The following is a 20780-nucleotide window of genomic DNA, read 5'->3' as shown; positions in this document are numbered from 1 at the left end:
TAGGAATACATTGCCTGCACCTCTAAATTCAACCTGAAGCCTATGTGGGTTATGAATGCCTTATGAACCTGTCTTCGATGACGATCCATCAGGCCACTATGAGGTCTACCAGTGTCGATTCTAAGCTTCCTGGATCAACAGGAAGTGGTTAAAATCACCCTAAAAGTGTTTTGAAACATATAACCTGTCATTATGAAAATCACTGCATTCAACCCTGTGTAGATCAGTCAATTCTTAACTTAAAGACTTAAAACTCAGGATTCTGTAAGATGCTACCTCAATCAAGACATGTGTTTACTTATAGCTTCCTGTGCCAACCGGAAGTGCCTTAAAGGGTGTCATAGGTGCTGTTTCGAAGGGTTTAAAAGGTCCGATCTTTTTAAAACTTCATATGTGTGACTAGGTAACCCCTCATGAACTGTAAATCAGTCATTTCTCCCAAAAGATGTCAAAGAAAAGCTCTCACACACACACACAGCAAGGATGGAGTGAAAAAGTGCGGTGCTTAAAGACACAGAGAGCAGGCAATGGCATTACCATAATCTCTAGGCCGTGCCAGTTCAACGAGATATCCCGCTTGACCGTAGCTCGCTCGGTCTGAGCGCAGCAACCATGAGAAAAGTAGGCCCAAAATGAAGCCTGCCCTCAACGTCATTTGCTTTTGGGTGACAGTGAGAGAACCGTTAGGGTGAGAAGCACAATTCGACCTCAGGTACGTTCATGAGGTCCTCCCGATCCGTGCAAGCCTAACCTTGAGCGTGTAGCATTAACCCTTAACAGTAAATCAGGGGTTTTTGATCTCACAGATTACAATGACTTCTCTCCCCATAGGAATACATTGCCTGCACCCCTAAATTCAACCTGAAGCCTATGTGGGTTATGAATGCCGTATGAACCTGTCTTCGATGACTGTCCATCAGGCCACTATGAGGTCTACCTGTGTCAATTCTAAGCTTCCTGGACCAACCGGAAGTGGTTAAAATCACCCTAAAAGTGTATATCCATACCCTACCTGCAGTTTGATAGAAATAGCATTTCAACCCTGTGTAAATCAGTCAGTTCTTAACGTAAAGACGTAAAATTCAGGATTCTGTAAAAGCATACCCCAATGAGGATATGTGTTTACTTATAGCTTCCTGTGCCAACCGGAAGTGCCATAATTGTTGTCTCAGGGGCTGTTTCGAAGGGTTAAAAAAGTTCGATCTTTCCAAAACTTCATATGTGTGATTAGGCAACCCCCATGAACTGTAAATCAGTCATTTTTCCCATAACATTTCCATAAAAACTAAATCACACTCACACACAGCTTGGAAGGAGGGACCCATTGGGGTGCGTAGAGATATACACTGCCTGCATTAGTTAACCTTGTTTGAACTATTTAAGAACCGTCAGACCTAGAGTTCTGAAACTTTAGAAACCTGTTCTAGACCTCCCAGGTCGATAGTGCGTGGTGAGTTCCATGGCTCTAGAAGGTTCTCGGACCGAGAAACAGCCTCGTACATTTGTAATAACTTCAATTCATTTTTGCATCACGAAAATGATGACATTTAGAAATGTCCCAGAGTTACAAGACTAGGTGCATTGCGACCGCCTCGGCCCATATAGACGGAGCCCAACGTTTCTGTCCGATAGCTCATTCAAGGACCCCGTAGCAAGGCATGGAAAAAAGTGGACTTTTCTAAATGTCGTCATTTTCGTAATGGTCAAAATGAATTGAAGTCATTGCAAATGTACAAGGCTGTTTCTCGGTCCGAGAACCTTCTAGAACCACTAACTCACCATGCACTATTGACCTGATGTCTAGAACAGGTTTCTAAAGTTTCGGAACTCTAGGTCTGACGGTTCTTTAGCTCAAACAAAGATAACTATTTACAGGTCTTGCTCGGGCACCAAATGACCTATCGAGCCGAAACTTGGGATTCGGGTCGCCTCAGCTAGGCCTACACATAACATCAGAACTGGACCCGCAGCTAGAATGTAACTACGTGTTTACGTTTTTATTATGGTTTGAACAGAAGGCGTTGTGAATTTTGGGCCAGCTCTGAAGTATGTGATAGTTGGCTACTAAACGAGTTGGAAAAAGTGGGTTTGGTGTCAGTTTGTATCAGTTTGGTGTCAGAATGATATCTAATTGACTGATGGACAGTGACTTTGGTGACTATTGTCCATTTGCAATATGTTTAAACAGTGAGGTACCATCACCAAAGTGACATTCTGAAATCAACCCTAACGAAAGCGATGGAAAGGAACAACTATCACTGCCCGGCCATCCCGAGTTCATCGGGCCAGTCAATTTTAGCATTTCTGCAGGATTTTTGAGCATGTCAAATTTCTTATGGCATTTGGCCCCCAAAAAGTTACTTTTGACTTCCTATGAAACCATATTGCAAATGGACAAAACATATGCCTTATGCACAAGTAAAAAATTAAAAATAAATATGATAATAAAATTGGACAAAGTATATTCATACAGTTCTTACACACCAGCACTTTTTTAAGGGTTTGCTAGGTTTTTGATTTTTCCTCCACTTTTTTCAAAATTTTGTTTTGGATGTGGACTTGTGTTGCATTGCAATATGAAAAACCACGGTGGAGCGCACTCGCCACCTGTTGGATTTTCAAAGTGTTAACTCTGGCATTTGCCATATGGCATTTGCGATCAACTTTGAACGAAACGACGCCCGAATTGAGTGGTATTTGGACACCGTGTATATGGTTTTGTCCAGTGCCAATGACTTCCCATTCATTTTTGTCCATTTCAGGGGGTGTTCCCTTACATGGCTGTGTGCTTGATTTTGACACCTGTCAGCACATGTGTGACTGAAAAAGCGAATCCACTGAAGTCCACTTACTGTTGGCAATATAGTGCATCTTGTTATTACCTGAGCAGATCACTGTGAGTCCAGGAAGGAGATCATAACTTCTGGAACATTCCCTCAGTGAAGACTCAGACCCAGAACAGGAAACTCCAAACCCTCTAGTGATGTTTCCAGGTGGTACTGAAACAGTGGAGCCACAACCCAGCTGTCTACACACTAGTGCAGCTATAGCCTTCACGTCAGAGATTTCCCACAGTCCTCCACTCTCCCTGGTCGTACCACTCCCTCCACCAGCACAGCGACTGCCTCCTCCAACCAGCCTCACATCATCAGGCTCTGAGAAAAGAAAAGAGAGAGACAGTAATCTTACTATTTTCTCACTAAAACACACCTATATTGTCTCTCATATTCTTCCTCCAGGTGAGAAACAAAGTTGATTGAGTGACAAACTGTTTCTTACCTGAGCAGGTGAGTCAACAGCATTACCAGGTAGGCAGGTGTTGTTCTCTCTGTCTGAGGTGTCACAGTCCAGGAGAAGGGACTCTTTGCCTTTACACTGGAACTCTTTATCCCAGGGTCTGACCCTCACCTTCTCCATAGAGCCCCCTGTAGAGCTGCAGGAGCCCCACAGCCGAGCTCCCCCACAGACTACCTCTGCATCCTGCCGGTCAAAGTCAGCTTCACACACTGAGGCCCAGGACTGATTGGACTTCACCTCCACTCTCCCAGAGCAGAGACCAGCTCCATCCACAAGCCGCACAGACTCTGGATAAAAAGAGTTGGTTGAACATTCAATCAGTTTTGTTGATGACACTGTCAAGGACTAAACACAAATATGTTGGATAAAAGATTGTAGTTTGCTATGTCTGATACTGTAAGAGATAGAAATGGGTTCTTAGTCACTCAGAATAGGGTTGGGAATAATGCAGGCAGGAGACAGGAATAAGTTCACTTCACTTTATAGAAAATAAACAGCTGGACATCCATCAGGCAGCTTCACTTCAGTACCATCTGAACTACAATGATCTGCCCATGAACATCTCCCCATAAACCAATATGAAAAAACAAATATAATGTAATGTTTAAATACATCTGACATAAAACATGATACATGGCAATATTATATATTGAACAAATAAATGTCTCAATATGACCAGTCTCTTACCTGAACAGGTCACATGATGATAATATCCACCATCACAGACACCAGGTTCTCCTCTGATCTCACATTGTCTAAACAATGACTCATTTCCCCTACAACTATAAAGAAATAATCCTCCTCCTCTTCCATCTTCAATCAGAGGTCCTCTAGATTCAGCTACAGGATTCCCACAGTTCAGCTCTCTACACAAAACCTTAGTCTCTTTCATTATGCTCCACCAACTAGGACATAGACCCAACCACTCTCCTCTGTAGAAGACTTCCACTTTCCCAGAACAGGAAGTGGTTCCATTCACCAGTCTGACTGAGAGTTCAGCTGTAAACAGCAGAGGAAAACACAGTGGTGAGGACAGATGATGACAGTGATTCTGTTATTCTAACAGCAGTGATGCTTTGTGGTTGACAAGTATTAGTAGTTCCATAAAACACTACTTGTTATTGGGTTTTAGAATGGTTTGTATGGACACATGAATTTCTCCTTGTGGGTAATAAAGTTGACGAATATTGAACTGCTATAATCACTGTAGATTTATACTCTACCTACCTGGTGGACTGACGCTTGAGCCTGGAGATCTGAGGAGAAAGAGAGAGACAGAGGCAGAGAGAGACAGAGGTTAAATGAACATCAACATGACCTCATGATGTGATGGGGTAGACAGGCTTATTGTTGGTATGGTGCAACAACACCCATGTGTACACACACTATATTTACAAAAGTATGTGGACACCCCTTCAAATTGTGTGGAAGAACTTTACAAAGCCCTGACCTCAACTCCATTGAACACCTAAAGGTCTAATCACCCGACTTCACTAATGTTCTTGTGGCTGAATGGAAGCAAGTCACTGTAGCAATGTTCCAACATCTAGTGGAAAGCCTTCCCAGAAGACTGGAGGCTGTTATAGCAGCAAAGGGGGGGGGGGGGGGGGCGGACGGACCTACTGGTCACCCCTCCAGTCTCTCCCTGAGTCCAGGCCCCAGACAGACAGAACAGCAAAACCGTCAGAACTATAGCAGTCTTCATTCTGAAATGACTCTGGTCTTCTTCAGAAGTAGTGCAGTAGTCTACAGGGTTCAGAACTCACCTTTTTAAACACCTTATCACTCATATCATGAGGTTTCACATGTGTTTGGTTAAATAGTGCCCCATGTTCTTCTGAGTGATAAAACAGCAAACATTTAGAGTGTTTACTTATCAGACCCACATATATAATACATATACTATAATATACTATATTCATTTGCTTTTAGTACTCACATGAATCATATCATGTATGCAGGTCATGTGTTGTTTTGAGCCAGCAGTAAAAACACACTGACAGGACAGTTCCTCTTATGGCCACTAGGTGGTAATCTGGTGTCACAGACAGGACTGTAGACAAGAAAGAAGCATTGTCCCAATTATCTCTCCTTTCTCCTAAAGTGTACACTTGTTCCCTTCACTGAAATGACTGGTAAACTAAATATAGTGGAAACGCCCACTTGATAACAGAATGTACAGTCCCTCTGAGTGGAATGATAGGAGATAAACAGTACCTCCTCTCCCCTTCTCCCCCCTCCCTCTCCTCTCCTCAACCCTCTCCCTCTCCCTCTCTCCTCTCCTCTCCTCTCCTCTCCTCTCCTCTCCTCTCCTCTCCTCTCCTCTCCCTCTCCTCTCCCTCCTCTCTTCTCCTCCCCTCTCCCATACCCTCTCCCCTCTCCCTCTCTCATCTCCTCTCCTCTCCTCTCTCCTCTCCTCAACCCTCTCCCTCTCTCATCTCCCTCTCCCTCTCTCATCTCATCTCCTCAACCCTCTCCCTCTCCTCTCTCATCTCCTCTCCTCTCCTCAACCCTCTCCCTCTCTCATCTCATCTCCTCTCCTCTCCTCAACCCTCTCCCTCTCTCATCTCATCTCCTCCCTCTCCCCTCACCCTCTCCCTCTCCCATCTCCTCTCCTCTCCTCAACCCTCTCCCTCTCCCTCTCTCATCTCCTCTCCCTCTCTCATCTCATCTCCTCAACCCTCTCCCTCTCCCTCTCTCATCTCCTCTCCTCTCCTCAACCCTCTCCTCTCCCTCTCTCATCTCCTCTCCTCTCCTCAACCCTCTCCCTCTCTCATCTCATCTCATCTCCTCTCCTCCCCGTCTCCTCTTAACACCCAGTTACCTGTGATGGTGAGGGAGAGGAGCTCACTCTCAGAGGAGAAGTTATGAGAGAAAACATCATTGTCATAAACACAGCTGTAGTTCCCTTGGTGGGAGTCATCTGCAGCAGGGAAGAGGAAGGCAGCAGAGTGATTGACAGCTGGCTGGGTCTGGGTTCTGTTGAGTCGGTGAATGTGAGGGAGGAAGGAGCCTCCTGGGTACTGTGGCTGAGTGGAGCAGGTGATGGGTGAAGCTGTAGCCCCTAAACACCTCGGGCCCCTGGTGGCCCTGAAGACCCTCCCATTGAGTCAGTCAGGAAGATATCAGGCTGGACCAGGAGATCTGTAACAATAAAGAGAACAAGAAAAACCTCTTCAACTAGTTTCCTATAGATATGACAATAACATCAGCATGTAACAGTGCCAGCCACCCTCCCTCTCAGGGCAACATGAGTAGTGGGCCTACAGTCACTGAGACAACATACAGTATATCACAAAAGTGAGTACACCCCTCACATTTTTGTAAATATTTGAGTATATCTTTTCATGTGACAACACTGAAGAAATGACACTTTGCTACATTGTAAAGTAGTGAGTGTACAGTTTGTATAACAGTGTCAATTTGCTGTCCCCTCAAAATAACTCAACACACAGCCATTAATGTCTAAACCACTGGCAACAAAAGTGAGTACACCCCTAAGTGAAAATGTCCAAATTGGGCCCAATTAGCCATTTCCCTCCCCGGTGTCATGTGACTCGTTAGTGTTACAAGGTCTCAGGTGTGAATGGGGAGCAGGTGTGTTAAATTTGGTGTCATCGCTCTCACACTCCCTCATACTGACTGGAAGTTCAACATGGCATCTCATGGCAAATAACTTGCTGAGGATCTGAAAAAAAGAATTGTTGCTCTACATAAAGATGGCCTGGGCTATAAGAAGATTGCCAAGACCCTGAAACTGAGCTGCAGCACGGTGGCCAAGACCATGCAGCGGTTTAACTGGACAGGTTCCACTCAGAACAGGCCTCGCCATGGTCGACCAAAGAAGTTGAGTGCACGTGCTCAGCGTCGTATCCAGAGGTTGTCTTTGGGAAATAGACGTATGAGTGCTGCCAGCATTGCTGCAGAGGTTGAAGGGGTGGGGGGTCAGCCTGTCAGTGCTCAGACCATACGCCGTACACTGCATCAAATTGGTCTGCATGGCTGTCGTCCCAGAAGGAAGCCTCTTCTAAAGATGATGCACAAGAAAGCCCGCAAACAGTTTGCTGAAGACAAGCAGACTAAGGACATGTATTACTGGAACCATATCCTGTGGTCTGATGAGACAAAGATAAACTTATTTGGTTCAGATGGTGTCAATCTTGTGTGGCGGCAACCAGGTGAGGAGTACAAAGACAAGTGTGTCTTGCCTACAGTCAAGCATGGTGGTGGGAGTGTCATGGTCTGGGGCTGCATGAGTGCTGCCGGTACTAGGGAGCTACAGTCCATTGAGGGAACCATGAATGCCAACATGTACTGTGACATACTGAAGCAGAGCATGATCCCCTCCCTTTGGAGACTGGGCCGCAGGGCAGTATTCCAACATGATAACGACCCCAAACACACCTCCAAGACGACCACGACCTTGCTAAAGGAGCTGAGGGTAAAGGTGATGGACTGGCCAAGCATGTCTCCAGACCTAAACCCTATTGAGCATCTGTGGGGCATCCTCCAAACGGAAGGTGGAGGAGTGCAAGGTCTAACATCCACCAGCTCCGTGATGTCATCATGGAGGAGTGGAAGAGGACTCCAGTGGCAACCTGTGAAGCTCTGGTGAACTCCATGCCCAAGAGGGTTAAGGAAGTGCTGGAAAATGATGGTGGCCACACAAAATATTGACACTTTGGGCCCGATTTTGACATTTTCACTTAGAGGTGTACTCACTTTTGTTGCCAGCGGTTTAGACATTAATGGCTGTGTGTTGAGTTATTTTGCGGGGACAGCAAATTTACACTGTTATACAAACTGTACACTCACTACTTTACAATGTAGCAAAGTGTCATTTCTTCAGTGTTGTCACATGAAAAGATATACTCAAATATTTACAAAAATGCAAGCGGTGTACTCACTATTGTGATATACTGTATGTTGATATCAGGCTGAAGCAGGACATCTGGAACTAGAGAGAGAAAAAGAAAAATGTAGCTCCTCAACTACTTTCCTCATTTAGATGTGACAATAACATGACATGTGACAGTGGTAGTGAGTAGAGACGTTCACTGAGATAACACTCAAACACAAAAGCATTCTGGGATATTTAAGTGGTATTTGATTCCTACTTGACTGAGTGATCTATTTAGTAAAGCAGACTGACAAGCTAAACAGTCATCATGAGAGGTGCAGAGGAAGTTGTATGAATGAAGGAAATCAGTTGAATATAATTATAATATGTTGATATTTCCTGAGCAGATCACTGTGAGTCCAGGAAGGAGATATAATACATGGACAAAAGTATGTGGAACTCAGCAGTGAGTTTTACAACAGAGGATTATTCTTACGCTCTACACACTTCAACACTCGGCGGTCCGTTCTGTGAGCTTGTGTTGTCTACCACTTCACGACTGAGCCGTTTGTTGCTCCTAGACTTGCCACGTTGAAAGTCACTGAGATCTTCAGTAAGACTCTTCTAATGGCAATGTTTGTCTATGGAGATTGCATGGCTGTGTGCTTGATTTTAGACACCTGTCAGCAACAGGTTTGACTGAAAAAGCCGAATCCACTGAAGTCCACTTACTGTTGGCAATATAGTGCATCTTGTTATTACCTGAGCAGATCACTGTGAGTCCAGGAAGGAGATCATAACTTCTGGAACATTCCTCAGTGAAGACTCAGACCCAGAACAGGAAACTCCAAACCCTCTAGTGATGTTTCCTGTTAGTGCTGAAACAGTGGAGCCACAATCCAGCTGTCTACACACAACTGCAGCTATAGCCTTCACGTCAGAGAGTTCCCACAGTCCTCCACTCTCCCTGGTCGTACCACTCCACTCCACCAGCACAGCGACAGCCTCCCACCAGCCTCACATCATCAGGCTCTGAGAAAATAAAAGAGAGAGACAGTAATCTTACTATTTTCTCACTAAAACACACCTATATTGTCTCTCATATTCTTCACTCCAGGTGAGAAACAATGTTGACTGAGTGACAAACTGTTTCTTACCTGAGCAGGTGAGTCCAACAGCATTACCAGGTAGGCAGGTGTTGTTCTCTCTGTCTGAGGTGTCACAGTCCAGGAGAAGGGACTCATTGCCTTTACACTGGAACTCTTTATCCCAGGTCTGACCCCCACCTTCTCCATAGAGCCCCCCCTGTAGAGCTGCAGGAGCCCCACAGCCAACATCCCTACAGACTACCTCTGCATCCTGCCGGTCAAAGTCAGCTTCACACACTGAGGGCCCAGGACTGATTGGACTTCACCTCCACTCTCCCAGAGCAGAGACCAGCTCCATCCACAAGCTTCACAGACTCTGGAGAAAAAGAGTTGGTTGAACATTCAATCAGTTTTGTTGATGACACTGTTGAGGACTAAACACAAATATGTTGGATAAAAGATTGTAGTTTGCTACATTTGATACTGTAAGAGGTAGAAATGGGTTCTTCGTCACTCAGGATCGGGTTGGGAATAATGCAGGCAGGAGACAGGAATAAGTTCACTTCAATAAAGTAATATTGTATAATGTACAAATAAATGTCTCAATATGACCAGTCTCTTACCTGAACAGGTCACATGATGATAATATCCACCATTACAGACACCAGGTCTTCCTCTGATGTCACACTGTCTAAACAATGACTCATTTCCCCTACAACTATAAAGAAATACTCCTCTTCTTCCATCTTCAATCAGAGGTCCTATAGATTCAGATACAGGATTCCCACAGTTCAGCTCTCTACACAAAAACCTTAACATCTCTCATGCTCCACCACACAGGACATAGACCCAACCACTCTCCTCTGTAGAAGACTTCCACTGTCCCAGAACAGGGAAGTGGTCCCATTCACCAGTCTGACTGAGTATTCAGCTGTAAACAGCAGAGAGGAAAACACAGTGGTGAGGACAGATGATGACAGTGATTCTGTTATTCTAACAGCAGTGATGCTTTGTGGTTGACAAGTATTAGTAGTTCCATAAAACACTACTTGTTGGGTTTTAGAATGGTTTGTATGGACACATGCATTTCTCCATGTGGGATAATAAAGTTGACTAATATTGAACTGCTATAATCACTGTAGATTTATACTCTACCTACCTGGTGGACTGACGCTTTGAACCTGGAGATCTGAGGAGAAGAGAGAGACAGAGGAGAAAGAGAGAGACAGAGGTTAAATGAACATCAACATGACCTTTCATGATGTGATGTGGAAGACAGGCTTATTGTTGGTATGGTGGAACAACACCCATGTGTACATACCTATATATACAAAAGTATGTGGACACCCTTCAAATTATGTGGTTGAACTTCACAAAGCCCTGACCTCAACTCCATCGAAAACCTTTGGGATGAATTGGAACAACGACTTGGTCAGGTCTAATCACCCGACCTCCTAATGCTCTTGTGGCTGAATGGAAGCAAGTCACTGCAGCAATGTTCCTACATCTAGTGGAAAGCATTCCCAGAAGACTGGAGGCTGTTATAGCAGCAATGTTCTACATCTAGTGGAAAGCCTTCCCAGAAGAGTGGAGGCTGTTATAGCAGCAATGTTCCAACATCTAGTGGAAAAGCTTCCCCAGAAGACTGGAGGCTGTTATAGCAGCAATGTTCCTACATCTAGTGGAAAGCCTTCCCAGAAGAAGAGGCTGTTATAGTTCCTACATCTAGTGGAAAGCTTCCCAGAGTGGAGGCTGTTATAGCAGCAATGTTCCTACATCTAGTCTTAGTGGAGGCTGTTATAGCAGCAATGTTCCAACATCTAGTGGAGCCTTCCCAGAGACTGGAGGCTGTTATAGCAGCAATGTTCCTACATCTAGTGGAAAGCCTTGTAGAGGCTGTTAAGCAGCAATGTTCCTACATCTAGTGGAAAGCCTTCCCAGAAGAGTGGAGGCTGTTATAGCAGCAATGTTCCAACATCTAGTGGAAAGCCTTCCCAGAAGAGTGGAGGCTGTTATAGCAGCAAAGGGGGGGGACTAAATCCATGCAAATGCATTATTTCTGATTGAGATGTTTGAACAGCAGGTGTCCACATACTTTTAGTGATTTAGTGTAATTTCGGGCAGCAGGCAGAACTACTAGTCACCCCTCCAGTCTCTCCCTGAGTCCAGGCCCCAGACAGACAGAACAGCAACACCATCAGAACTATAGCAGTCTTCATTCTGAAATGACTCTGGTCTTCTTCAGAAGTAGTGCAGTCGTCTACAGGGTTCAGAACTCACCTTTTTAAACACTTCTTATCACTCATATCATGAGGTTTCATGTGTTGGTTACATAGTTCCCAATGTTCTTCTGAGTGATAAAACAGCAAACATTAAGAGTGTTTACTTATCAGACCCACATATATAATAAATATACTACAATATATCCTATATTCATTTGCTTTTAGTACTCACACATGAATCATATCCTGTTTTCAGGTCATGTTGTTGTTTTGAGCCAGCAGTAAAAACACACTGACAGGACAGTTCCTCTTATGGCCACTAGGTGGTAATCTGGTGTCACAGACGCAGGACTGTAGACAAGAAAGAAGCATTGCCCCAATTATCTCTCCTTTCTCCTAAAGTGTACACTTGTTCCCTTCACTGAAATGACTGGTTTTACTAAATATGGAGGAAACGCCCACTTGATACCAGAAGGTAGAGTCCTCTGAGTGGAACGGTGGGAGACAAACAGTACCTCCTCTCCCCTTCTCCTCCTCTCCTCTCCTCCCAACCCTCTCCCTCTCTCATTTCCTCTCCTCCCCCTCTCCTCTTCACACACAATTACCTGTGATGGCGAGGGGAGAGGAGCTCACTCTCAGAGGAGAAGTTATGAGAAAACATAATTGTCATAAACACAGCTGTAGTTCCCTTGGTGGGAGTCATCTGCAGCAGGGAAGTGGAAGGCAGCAGAGTGATTGACAGCTGGCTGGATCTGCTGTATGTTGGAGCCGGTGAACGTGAGGAGGAAGGAGCCTCCTGGGTACTGTGGCTGAGTGGAGCAGGTGATGGTGAAGTTGTGGTCCCTGGAGACCCCTCCCAATGAGTCAGTCAGGGAGATATCAGGCTGGACCAGGAGATCTGTAACAATAAAGAGAACAAGAAAAACCTCTTCAACTAGTTTCCTATAGATATGAAAATAACATCAGCATGTAACAGTGCCAGCCTCCCTCCCTCACAGGGCAAAATGAGTATTGGGCCTACAGTCACTGAGACAACATATGTTGATATCAGGCTTAAGCAGGACATCTGGAACTAGAGGAGAGAAAAGAAAACGTAGCTCCTCAACTACTTTCCTCATTTAGATGTGACAATAACATGACATGTGGTAGTGAGTAGAGACTTTCAATGAGGTAAAACTCAAATACAAAAGCATTCTGGGATATTTAAGGTGTATTTGATTCCTACTTGACTGAGTGATCTATTTTGCAAAGTAGACTTACAAGCTAAACAGTCATCATGAGAGGTGCAGAGGAAGTTGTATGAATGAAGGAAATCAGTTGAATATAATTATAATATGTTGATATTTCTGAGCAGATCACTGTGAGTCCAGGAAGGGAGATATAATACATGGACAAAAGTATGTGGAACTCAGCAGTGAGTTTTACAACAGAGGATTATTACGCTCTACACACTTCAACACTTGGTGGTCCGTTCTGTGAGCTTGTATTGTCTACCACTTCACAGCTGAGCCGTTGTTGCTTCTAGACTTGCCACGTTGAAAGTAAATGAGATCTTCAGTAAGTCCATTCTACTGTCAATGTTTGTCTATGGAGATTGCATGGCGGTGTGCTTGATTTTATACACCTGTCAGCAACAGGTGTGACTGAAAAAGGCGAATCCACTAAAGTCCACTTACTGTTGGCCATATAGTGTATCTTGTTATTACCTGAGCAGATCACTGTGAGTCCAGGAAGGAGATCATAACTTGTCAAACACTCCCTTAGTGAAGACTCAGACCCAGAACAGGAAACTCCAAACCTTCTAGTGGTGTCTCCAGGTAGTACTGAAAGAGTGGAGCCACAACCCAACTGTCTACACACTACTGCAGCCATAGCCTTCACGTCAGAGAGAGTTCCCACAGTCCTCCACTCTCCCTGGTCGTACCACTCCACTCCACCAGCACAGCGACTGCCTCCTCCCACCAGCCTCACATTATCAGGCTCTGAGAAAAGAAAATCGAGAGACAGTAATCTTACTATTTACTCACTAAAACACACCTACAGTGTGGAGAACAATTATTTGATACACTGCCAATTTTGCAGGTTTTCCTACTTACAAAGCATGTAGAGGTATATGATCATTTTTATCATAGGTCCACTTCAACTGGGGCGGAAGGGTAGCCTAGTGGTTAGAGTGTTGGACAAGTAACCGGAAGGTTGCAAGTTCAAATCCCTGAGCTGACAATGTTCTGCCCCTGAACAGGCAGTTAACCCACGGTTCCTAGGCTGTCATTATAAATAAACATTTGTTCTTAACTGACTTGCCTAGTTAAATAAAGTAAAAACAAATAAATATAAATAAAAACAACTGTGAGAGGCGGAATCTAAAACAAAAATCCAGAAAATCACATTGTATGCTTTTTAAGTAAATAATTTGCATTTTATTGCATGACATAAGTATTTGATCACCTACCAACCAGTAAGAATTCCGGATCTCACAGACCTGTTAGTTATTGTTTATTAAGCCCTCCTGTTCTCCACTCATTACCTGTATTAACTGCACCTGTTTGAACTCGTTACCTGTATAAAAGACACCCGTCCACACACTCAATCAAACAGACTCCAACCTCTCTACAATGGCCAAGACCAGAGAGCTGTGTAAGGACATCAGGGATAAAATTGTAGACCTGCACAAGGCTGGGATGGGCTACAGGACAATAGGCAAGCAGCTTGGTGAGAAGGCAACAACTTTTGGCGCAATTATTAGAAAATGGAATTAGTTCAAGATGACGGTCAATCACCCTCGGTCTGGGGCTCCATGCAAGATCTCACCTCATGGGGCATCAATGATCATGAGGAAGGTGAGGGATCAGCCCAGAACTACACGGCAGAACCTGGTCAATGACCTGAAGAGAGCTGGGACCACAGTCTCAAAGAAAACCATTAGTAACACACTACGCCGTCATGGATTAAAATCCTGCAGCGCACGCAAGGTCCCCCTGCTCAAGCCAGCGCATGTCCAGGCCCATCTGAAGTTTGCCAATGACCATCTGGATGATCCAGAGGAGGAATGGGATAAGGTCATGTGGTCTGATGAGACAAAAATATAGCTTTTGGTCTAAACTCCACTCGCCGTGTTTGGAGGAAGAAGAAGGATGATTACAACCCCAAGAACACCATCCCAACCGTGAAGCATGGAGGTGGAAACATAATTATTTGGGGATGCTTTTCTGCAAAGGGGACATGACGACTGCACCGTATTGAGGGGAGGATGGATGGGGCCATGTATCGTGAGATCTTGGCCAACAACCTCCTTCCCTCAGTAAGAGCATTGAAGATGGGTGATGGCTGGGTCTTCCAGCATGAAAACGACCGAAACACACAGCCAGGGCAACAAAGGTGGCTCTGTAAGAAGCATCTCAATATCCTGTAGTGGCCTAGCCAGTCTCCAGAGCTGAACCCAATAGAAAATCTTTGGAGGGAGCTGAAAGTCCGTATTGCCCAGCGACAGCCCCGAAACCTGAACGATCTGGAGAAGGTCTGTATGGAGGAGTGGGCCAAAATCCCTGCTGCAGTGTGTGCAAACCTGGTCAAGAACTACAGGAAACGTATGATCTCTGTAATTGCTAACAAAGGTTTCTGTACCAAATATTAAGTTCTGCTTTTCTGATGTATCAAATACTTATGTCATGCAATAAAATGCAATTAATTCTTTAAAAAATCATACAATGTGATTTTCTGGATTTTGTTTTAGATTCCGCCTCTTACAGTTGAAGTGTACCTATGATAAAATTACAGACCTTCGTTGAAAGTAGGAAAACCTGCAAAATCGGGAGTGTATCAAATACTTGTTCTCCCCACTGTGTATTGTCTCTCATGTTCTTCACTCCAGGTGAGAAACAATGTTGACTGAGTGACAAACTGTTTCTTACCTGAGCAGGTGAGTCCAACAGCATTACCAGGTAGGCAGGTGTTGTGTTTTCTGTCTGAGGTGTCACAGTCCAGGGAGAAGGGACTCTTTGCCTTTACACTGGAACTCTTTATCCCAGGTCTGACCCTCACCTTCTCCATAGAGCCCCCCTGTAGAGCTGCAGGAGCCCCACAGCCAATATCCCTACAGACTACCTCTGCATCCTGCCGGTCAAAGTCAACTTCACACACTGAGGCCCAGGACTGACTGGACTTCACCTCCACTCTCCCAGAGCAGAGACCAGCTCCATCCACAAGCCCACACAGACTCTGGAGAAAAGAGTTGGTTGAACATTCATTCAGTTTTGTTGATGACACTGTCAAGGACTAAACACAAATATGTTGGATAAAAGATTGTAGTTTGCTATGTTTGATACTGTAAGAGGTAGACATGGGTTCTTAGTCACTCAGGATAGGTTGGGAATAATGCAGGCAGGAGACAGGAATAAGTTCACTCATAGAAAATAAACAGCTGACATCCATCAGGCAGCTTCAATTTCAGTACCATCTGGAACTACAATGATCTGCCCATGAACATCTCCCATAAACCAATATACAAACACAAATATAATGTTTAAATACATCTGACATCTCTCCCTCTATTTAAATGAATTAAAACACATAAAACATGACATGGTAATATTGTATAATGTATAAATAAATCTCTCAATAAGACCAGTCTCTACCTGAACAGATCACATGATGATATTCACCAAAGCAGTAATCCAGGTTCTCCCTGATGTCACACTGTCTAAACAATGACTCATTTCCTACAACTATAAAGAAATAATCCTCTTTTTCTTCCATCCTCAACCAGAGGTCCAATAGATTCAGCCATGATTCCCACAGTTCAGCTCTCCCTACACAAAACCTTGGCCTCTTTCATTATGCTCCACCAACTAGGACATAGACTCAACCACCTCCTCTGTAGAAGACTTCCACTTTCCCAGAACAGGGAAGTGGTCCCATCCACCAGTCTGACTGAGTATTCAGCTGTAAAACAGCAGAGAGGAAAACACAGTGGTGAGGACAGATGATGACAGTGATTCATATTCTAACAGCAGTAATGCTTGTGGTTGACAAGTATTAGTAGTTCCATAAAACACTACTTGTTATTGGGTTTTTAGAATGGTTTGTATGGACACATGAATTTCTCCATGTGATAATAAAGTTGACCAATATTGAACTGCTATAATCACTGTAGATTTATACTCTACCTACCTGGTGGACTGACGCTTGAGCCTGGAGATCTGAGGAGAAAGAGAGAGACAGAGGAGAAAGAGACAGACAGAGAGACAGAGATACAGAGAGAAACAAATGAGAAAGGGAGGAGTCAGAGGAGAAAGAGAGAGACAGAGGTTAAAATGAACATCAACATGACCTCATGATGTGATGGGGAAGACAGGCTTATCGTTGGTATGGTACAACAACACCCATGTGTACATACACTATATATACAAAAGTATAGGACACCCCTTCAAATCTTTGTGTGGTTGAACTTCACAAAAAGCCCTGACCTCAACTCCATCGAAAACCTTTGGGATGAATTGGAACAACGACTTTCGAGTCAGGTCTAATCGCCCACCTCACTAATGCTCTTGTGGCTGAATGGAAGCAAGTCACTGCAGCAATGTTCCACCATCTAGGGAAAGCCTTCGCAGAACAGTGGAGGCTGTTATAGCAGCAATGTTCCAACATCTAGTGGAAAGCCTTCCCAGAAGACTGGAGGCTGTTATAGCAGCAATGTTCCAACATCTAGTGGAAAGCCTTCCCAGAAGACTGGAGGCTGTTATAGCAGCAATGTTCCAACATCTAGTGGAAAGCCTTCCCAGAAGACTGGAGGCTGTTATAGCAGCAATGTTCCACACCATGTAGTGGAGCCTTCCCAGAAGACTGGAGGCTGTTATAGCAGCAAATGTTCCACCATGTAGTGGAAAGCCTTCCAGAAGACTGAGGCTGTTATAGCAGCAAATGTTCCACCATGTAGTGGAAAGCCTTCCCAGAAGACTGAGGCTGTTATAGCAGCAATGTTCCACCATGTAGTGGAAAGCCTTCCCAGAAGACTGGAGGCTGTTATAGCAGCAATGTTCCACCATGTAGTGGAAAGCCTTCCCAGAAGACTGAGGCTGTTATGGCAAACAAAGGGGGGACTAAATCCATGATTTTTGTATTGAGAACAGTGTCGACATACTTTTGGTGATTTAGTGTATATTCTGCAGATGGCTGGCTGGCAGGCTGAGGGCTCCCAGTTGAGCCGGGTTGGCTGAGAGGGCCCCAGTGGATCCGGCTGGGTATGAGGGCCCTAGTTTAGCCGATTGGCTGATAGGGCCCTAGTGGAGCTAGATGGCTGAGAGGGCCTCAGCAGAAGAGCAGCCTGGCTGAGAGGGCCCTAGTGGAGCTAGCTGGCTGAGCGGGTCCTGGTGGAGCCGGCTGGCTGAGAGGGCCCTAATAGAGATAGCTGGCTGAGAGGGCCCTAGTGGAGCTAGCTGGCTGAGAGGGTTCCAAGGAGCCGGCTGGCTGAGATTGTCTATGGTGGCAAAATTGCTGTTATGTTTATCTAGTGTCTCTATGTATTTAACTAATGTATGTAATAAATGTATCTATGTATTTAATTAATGTCTGTAATAATGTATCTATATATTTAATTATAGTATGTAAGGAACTCCCAATCTCAAATAGACAAAAATGAATGGGAACATATTGGCACCGCATTTTAACCATATACACGGTGTCCAATACCACTCAATTCAAGGCCGCTTCATTCAAAGTTGATTGCAATGCCATATAAAATGCTAAGTGTGTAACACTTTAAAAATCCAACAGATGGCTATAGTGCTCTTCACTTTTTTTTTTTTTTCATATTGCAAGTCAAGACCCAAGAGTAAAATTTTGAAAAACGTTTTTTTTTTCTCGAAAACGTATCACCCCCCTTACTTTTTCAAACATTCTGTTAAAAATTGCGCAACATTCCAGCGTCCTCCTACTCATGCCAGGAATATAGTATATGCATATGATTAGTATGTGTGGATAGAAAACACTCTGACGTTTCTAAAACTGGTTAAATCACGGCTGTGACTATAACATAACGTGTGTTTCATCGAAAAGCGCAAGAAAAACTGATCACCAAAAACTGGAAAATATATCAATGCGCAACTTGCATGTATTGTCTATGGGAAAGCAAATTACATGGGGCTGAGATTGCAAGTCCTACAGCTTCCACACGATGTCGCCAGTCTTGTCAATTGCCTGGGCTTTGTTTCTTGGTCAAACGAGTAAGAGAGAGCCCATTCCTTCCGGTCTCCGACAGGATGTTTTGGAAGATACATTTTCGACCATGATTTTAAGACGTGGAGCTATTGAATACACATCGCCCCGTGATCAATTTGATAGATTATTAACGTGTACTAATACCTAAAGTTGGATTACAAAAGTATTTCGAAGTTTATCGTCGACTTTTTTAATTTAAAAAAAAAAAAAAAAATGACGTTGCGTTTTAAAACTGTGTTTTTTCCTGGATCACATACTTTTCATAGATCGATATTTAGGGTATATATGGACCGATTTAATCGAAAAAAAAAGACCCAATAGTGATGTTTATGGGACATCTAGGAGTGCCAACAAAGAAGCTCGTCAAAGGTAATGAATGTTTTATATTTTATTTCTGCGTTTTGTGTAGCACCGGCTATGCTAATTATTTGGTTTTACGTCCCCTTCAGGTATTTCGGGGTGTTGCATGCTATCAGATAATAGCTTCTCATGCTTTCGTCGAAAAGCATTTTAAAAATCTGACTTGTTGGCTGGATTCACAACGAGTGTAGCTTTAATTCAGTACCCTGCATGTGTGTTTTAATGAACGTTTGAGTTTTAACGAGCGCTATTAGCATTTAGCGTAGCGCATTTGCATTGGTGCTGAAAATCCACTTTTTTCCATGCCTTGCTACGGGGTCCTTGAATGAGCTATCGGACAGAAACGTTGGGGGCCGTCTCTATGGGCCGATCCGATTTCAATGCACCTAGTCTTGTGACTCTGGGACTTTTCTAAATGTCGGCATTTTCGTAATGGTCAAAATGAATTGAAGTCATTGCAAATGTACGAGGCTGTTTCTCGGTCCGAGAACCTTCTAGAGCCATGTAACTCACCTCGCACTATCGACCTGAGCTCTAGAACTGGTGTGTTCCTTGTTCTTCATGATGCTCTCTGCGCTTTTAACGGACCTCTGAGACTATCACAGTGCAGGTGCATTTATACGGAGACTTGATTACACACAGGTGGATTGTATTTATCATCATTAGTCATTTAGGTCAACATTGGATCATTCAGAGATCCTCACTGAACTTCTGGAGAGAGTTTGCTGCACTGAAAGTAAAGGGGCTGAATAATTTTGCACGCCCAATTTTTCAGTTTTTGATATGTTAAAAAACTTTGAAATATCCAATAAATGTCGTTCCACTTCATGATTGTGTCCCACTTGTTGTTGATTCTTCACAAAACATTTCAGTTTTATATCTTTATGTTTGAAGCCTGAAATGTGGCAAAAGGTCGCAAAGTTCAAGGGGGCCGAATACTTTCGCAAGGCACTGTAACTATTGCAGGCACTGTCTGTCTCTACGTACCTCAATGTGTCCCTCTGTCCTAGCTGTGTGTGATTTTTTTCTTAGATATTTTATGGGAGACATGACTGATTTACAGTTCATGGGGGTTGCTTAATCACAAATATGAAGTTTTGAAAAGATATGACCTTTTTAACCCTTCGAAACAGCCCCTGTGACACCAATCATGGCATTCTTGCTGCGGGTGTGTGTGTGTGTGTGTGAGAGAGAGAGCTTTTCTTTGACATCTGTTGGGTAAAATGACTGATTTACAGTTCATGGGGGTTGCCTAATCACACATATGAAGTTTTAAAAAGATCTTACCTTTTTAACCCTTCGAAACAGCAGCTATGACACCATTTTAAGGCACTTCTGGTTTACACAGGAAGCTGAAAGTGAACACACATCCTCCTTGGGCTAGGCACTTATACAATATTCAGTTTTAAGTCTTTATGTTAAGAACTGACTTATTTACAGAGGATTGAATGAGTGTGTGTTACTTCAGAAAATCACAGAAATCTCGCAGAGCTCCAAAGCACACTTTAAAAAGATTCGTATGAACACACTGCAACTGGATCTGTAACTTTTCAATAACAAAAAACACCTATCTTGGAACATCACCAATTTGACATTGTACGATTTCTCTTAAATAGATAAATGGCTGGTTCTTTTTTTATTGACACCGTAGGTTCACTTACTTTGATGTGAAGCGGTCAAATTATTTTTCTATTTTCATTGTTGACCTTTAATCCCAGAAAAATGGCCATAACTCAAAAACCGTTGAGGCCTCGACAC

The 20780-nt window shown here is 43.8% G+C and overlaps 1 protein-coding gene and 1 long non-coding RNA gene across 2 annotated transcripts; both read right to left on the bottom strand.

Moving 5' to 3' along the window:
* Nucleotides 1-3465: 3465 nt before the first annotated feature.
* On the bottom strand, nt 3466-4541 carry LOC135568874 (uncharacterized). The gene is made up of 3 exons (XR_010462756.1): nt 4525-4541; nt 3985-4296; nt 3466-3584 (listed from the first exon to the last, which is right to left on the bottom strand). It is a non-coding gene; the product is annotated as an uncharacterized LOC135568874 (long non-coding RNA).
* A 7553-nt stretch (nt 4542-12094) lies between these two features.
* Nucleotides 12095-15665, bottom strand: LOC135568876 (deleted in malignant brain tumors 1 protein-like; the record flags this gene model as incomplete). The annotated part of the gene is made up of 3 exons (XM_065015652.1): nt 12095-12345; nt 13154-13429; nt 15359-15665. Coding segments are annotated over 3 exons (834 nt in total), but the record flags the coding sequence as incomplete, so codon positions are not given.
* Between the last annotated feature and the right edge of the window lie 5115 nt (nt 15666-20780).

The sequence above is a fragment of the Oncorhynchus nerka genome, unplaced genomic scaffold (genome assembly GCF_034236695.1).
Source record: "Oncorhynchus nerka isolate Pitt River unplaced genomic scaffold, Oner_Uvic_2.0 unplaced_scaffold_1365, whole genome shotgun sequence".
Classification (NCBI taxonomy): Eukaryota; Metazoa; Chordata; class Actinopteri; order Salmoniformes; family Salmonidae; genus Oncorhynchus; species Oncorhynchus nerka.
The sequence above is the reverse complement of the archived record's forward strand: the minus strand, read 5'-3'. Positions and strand labels throughout refer to the sequence as shown.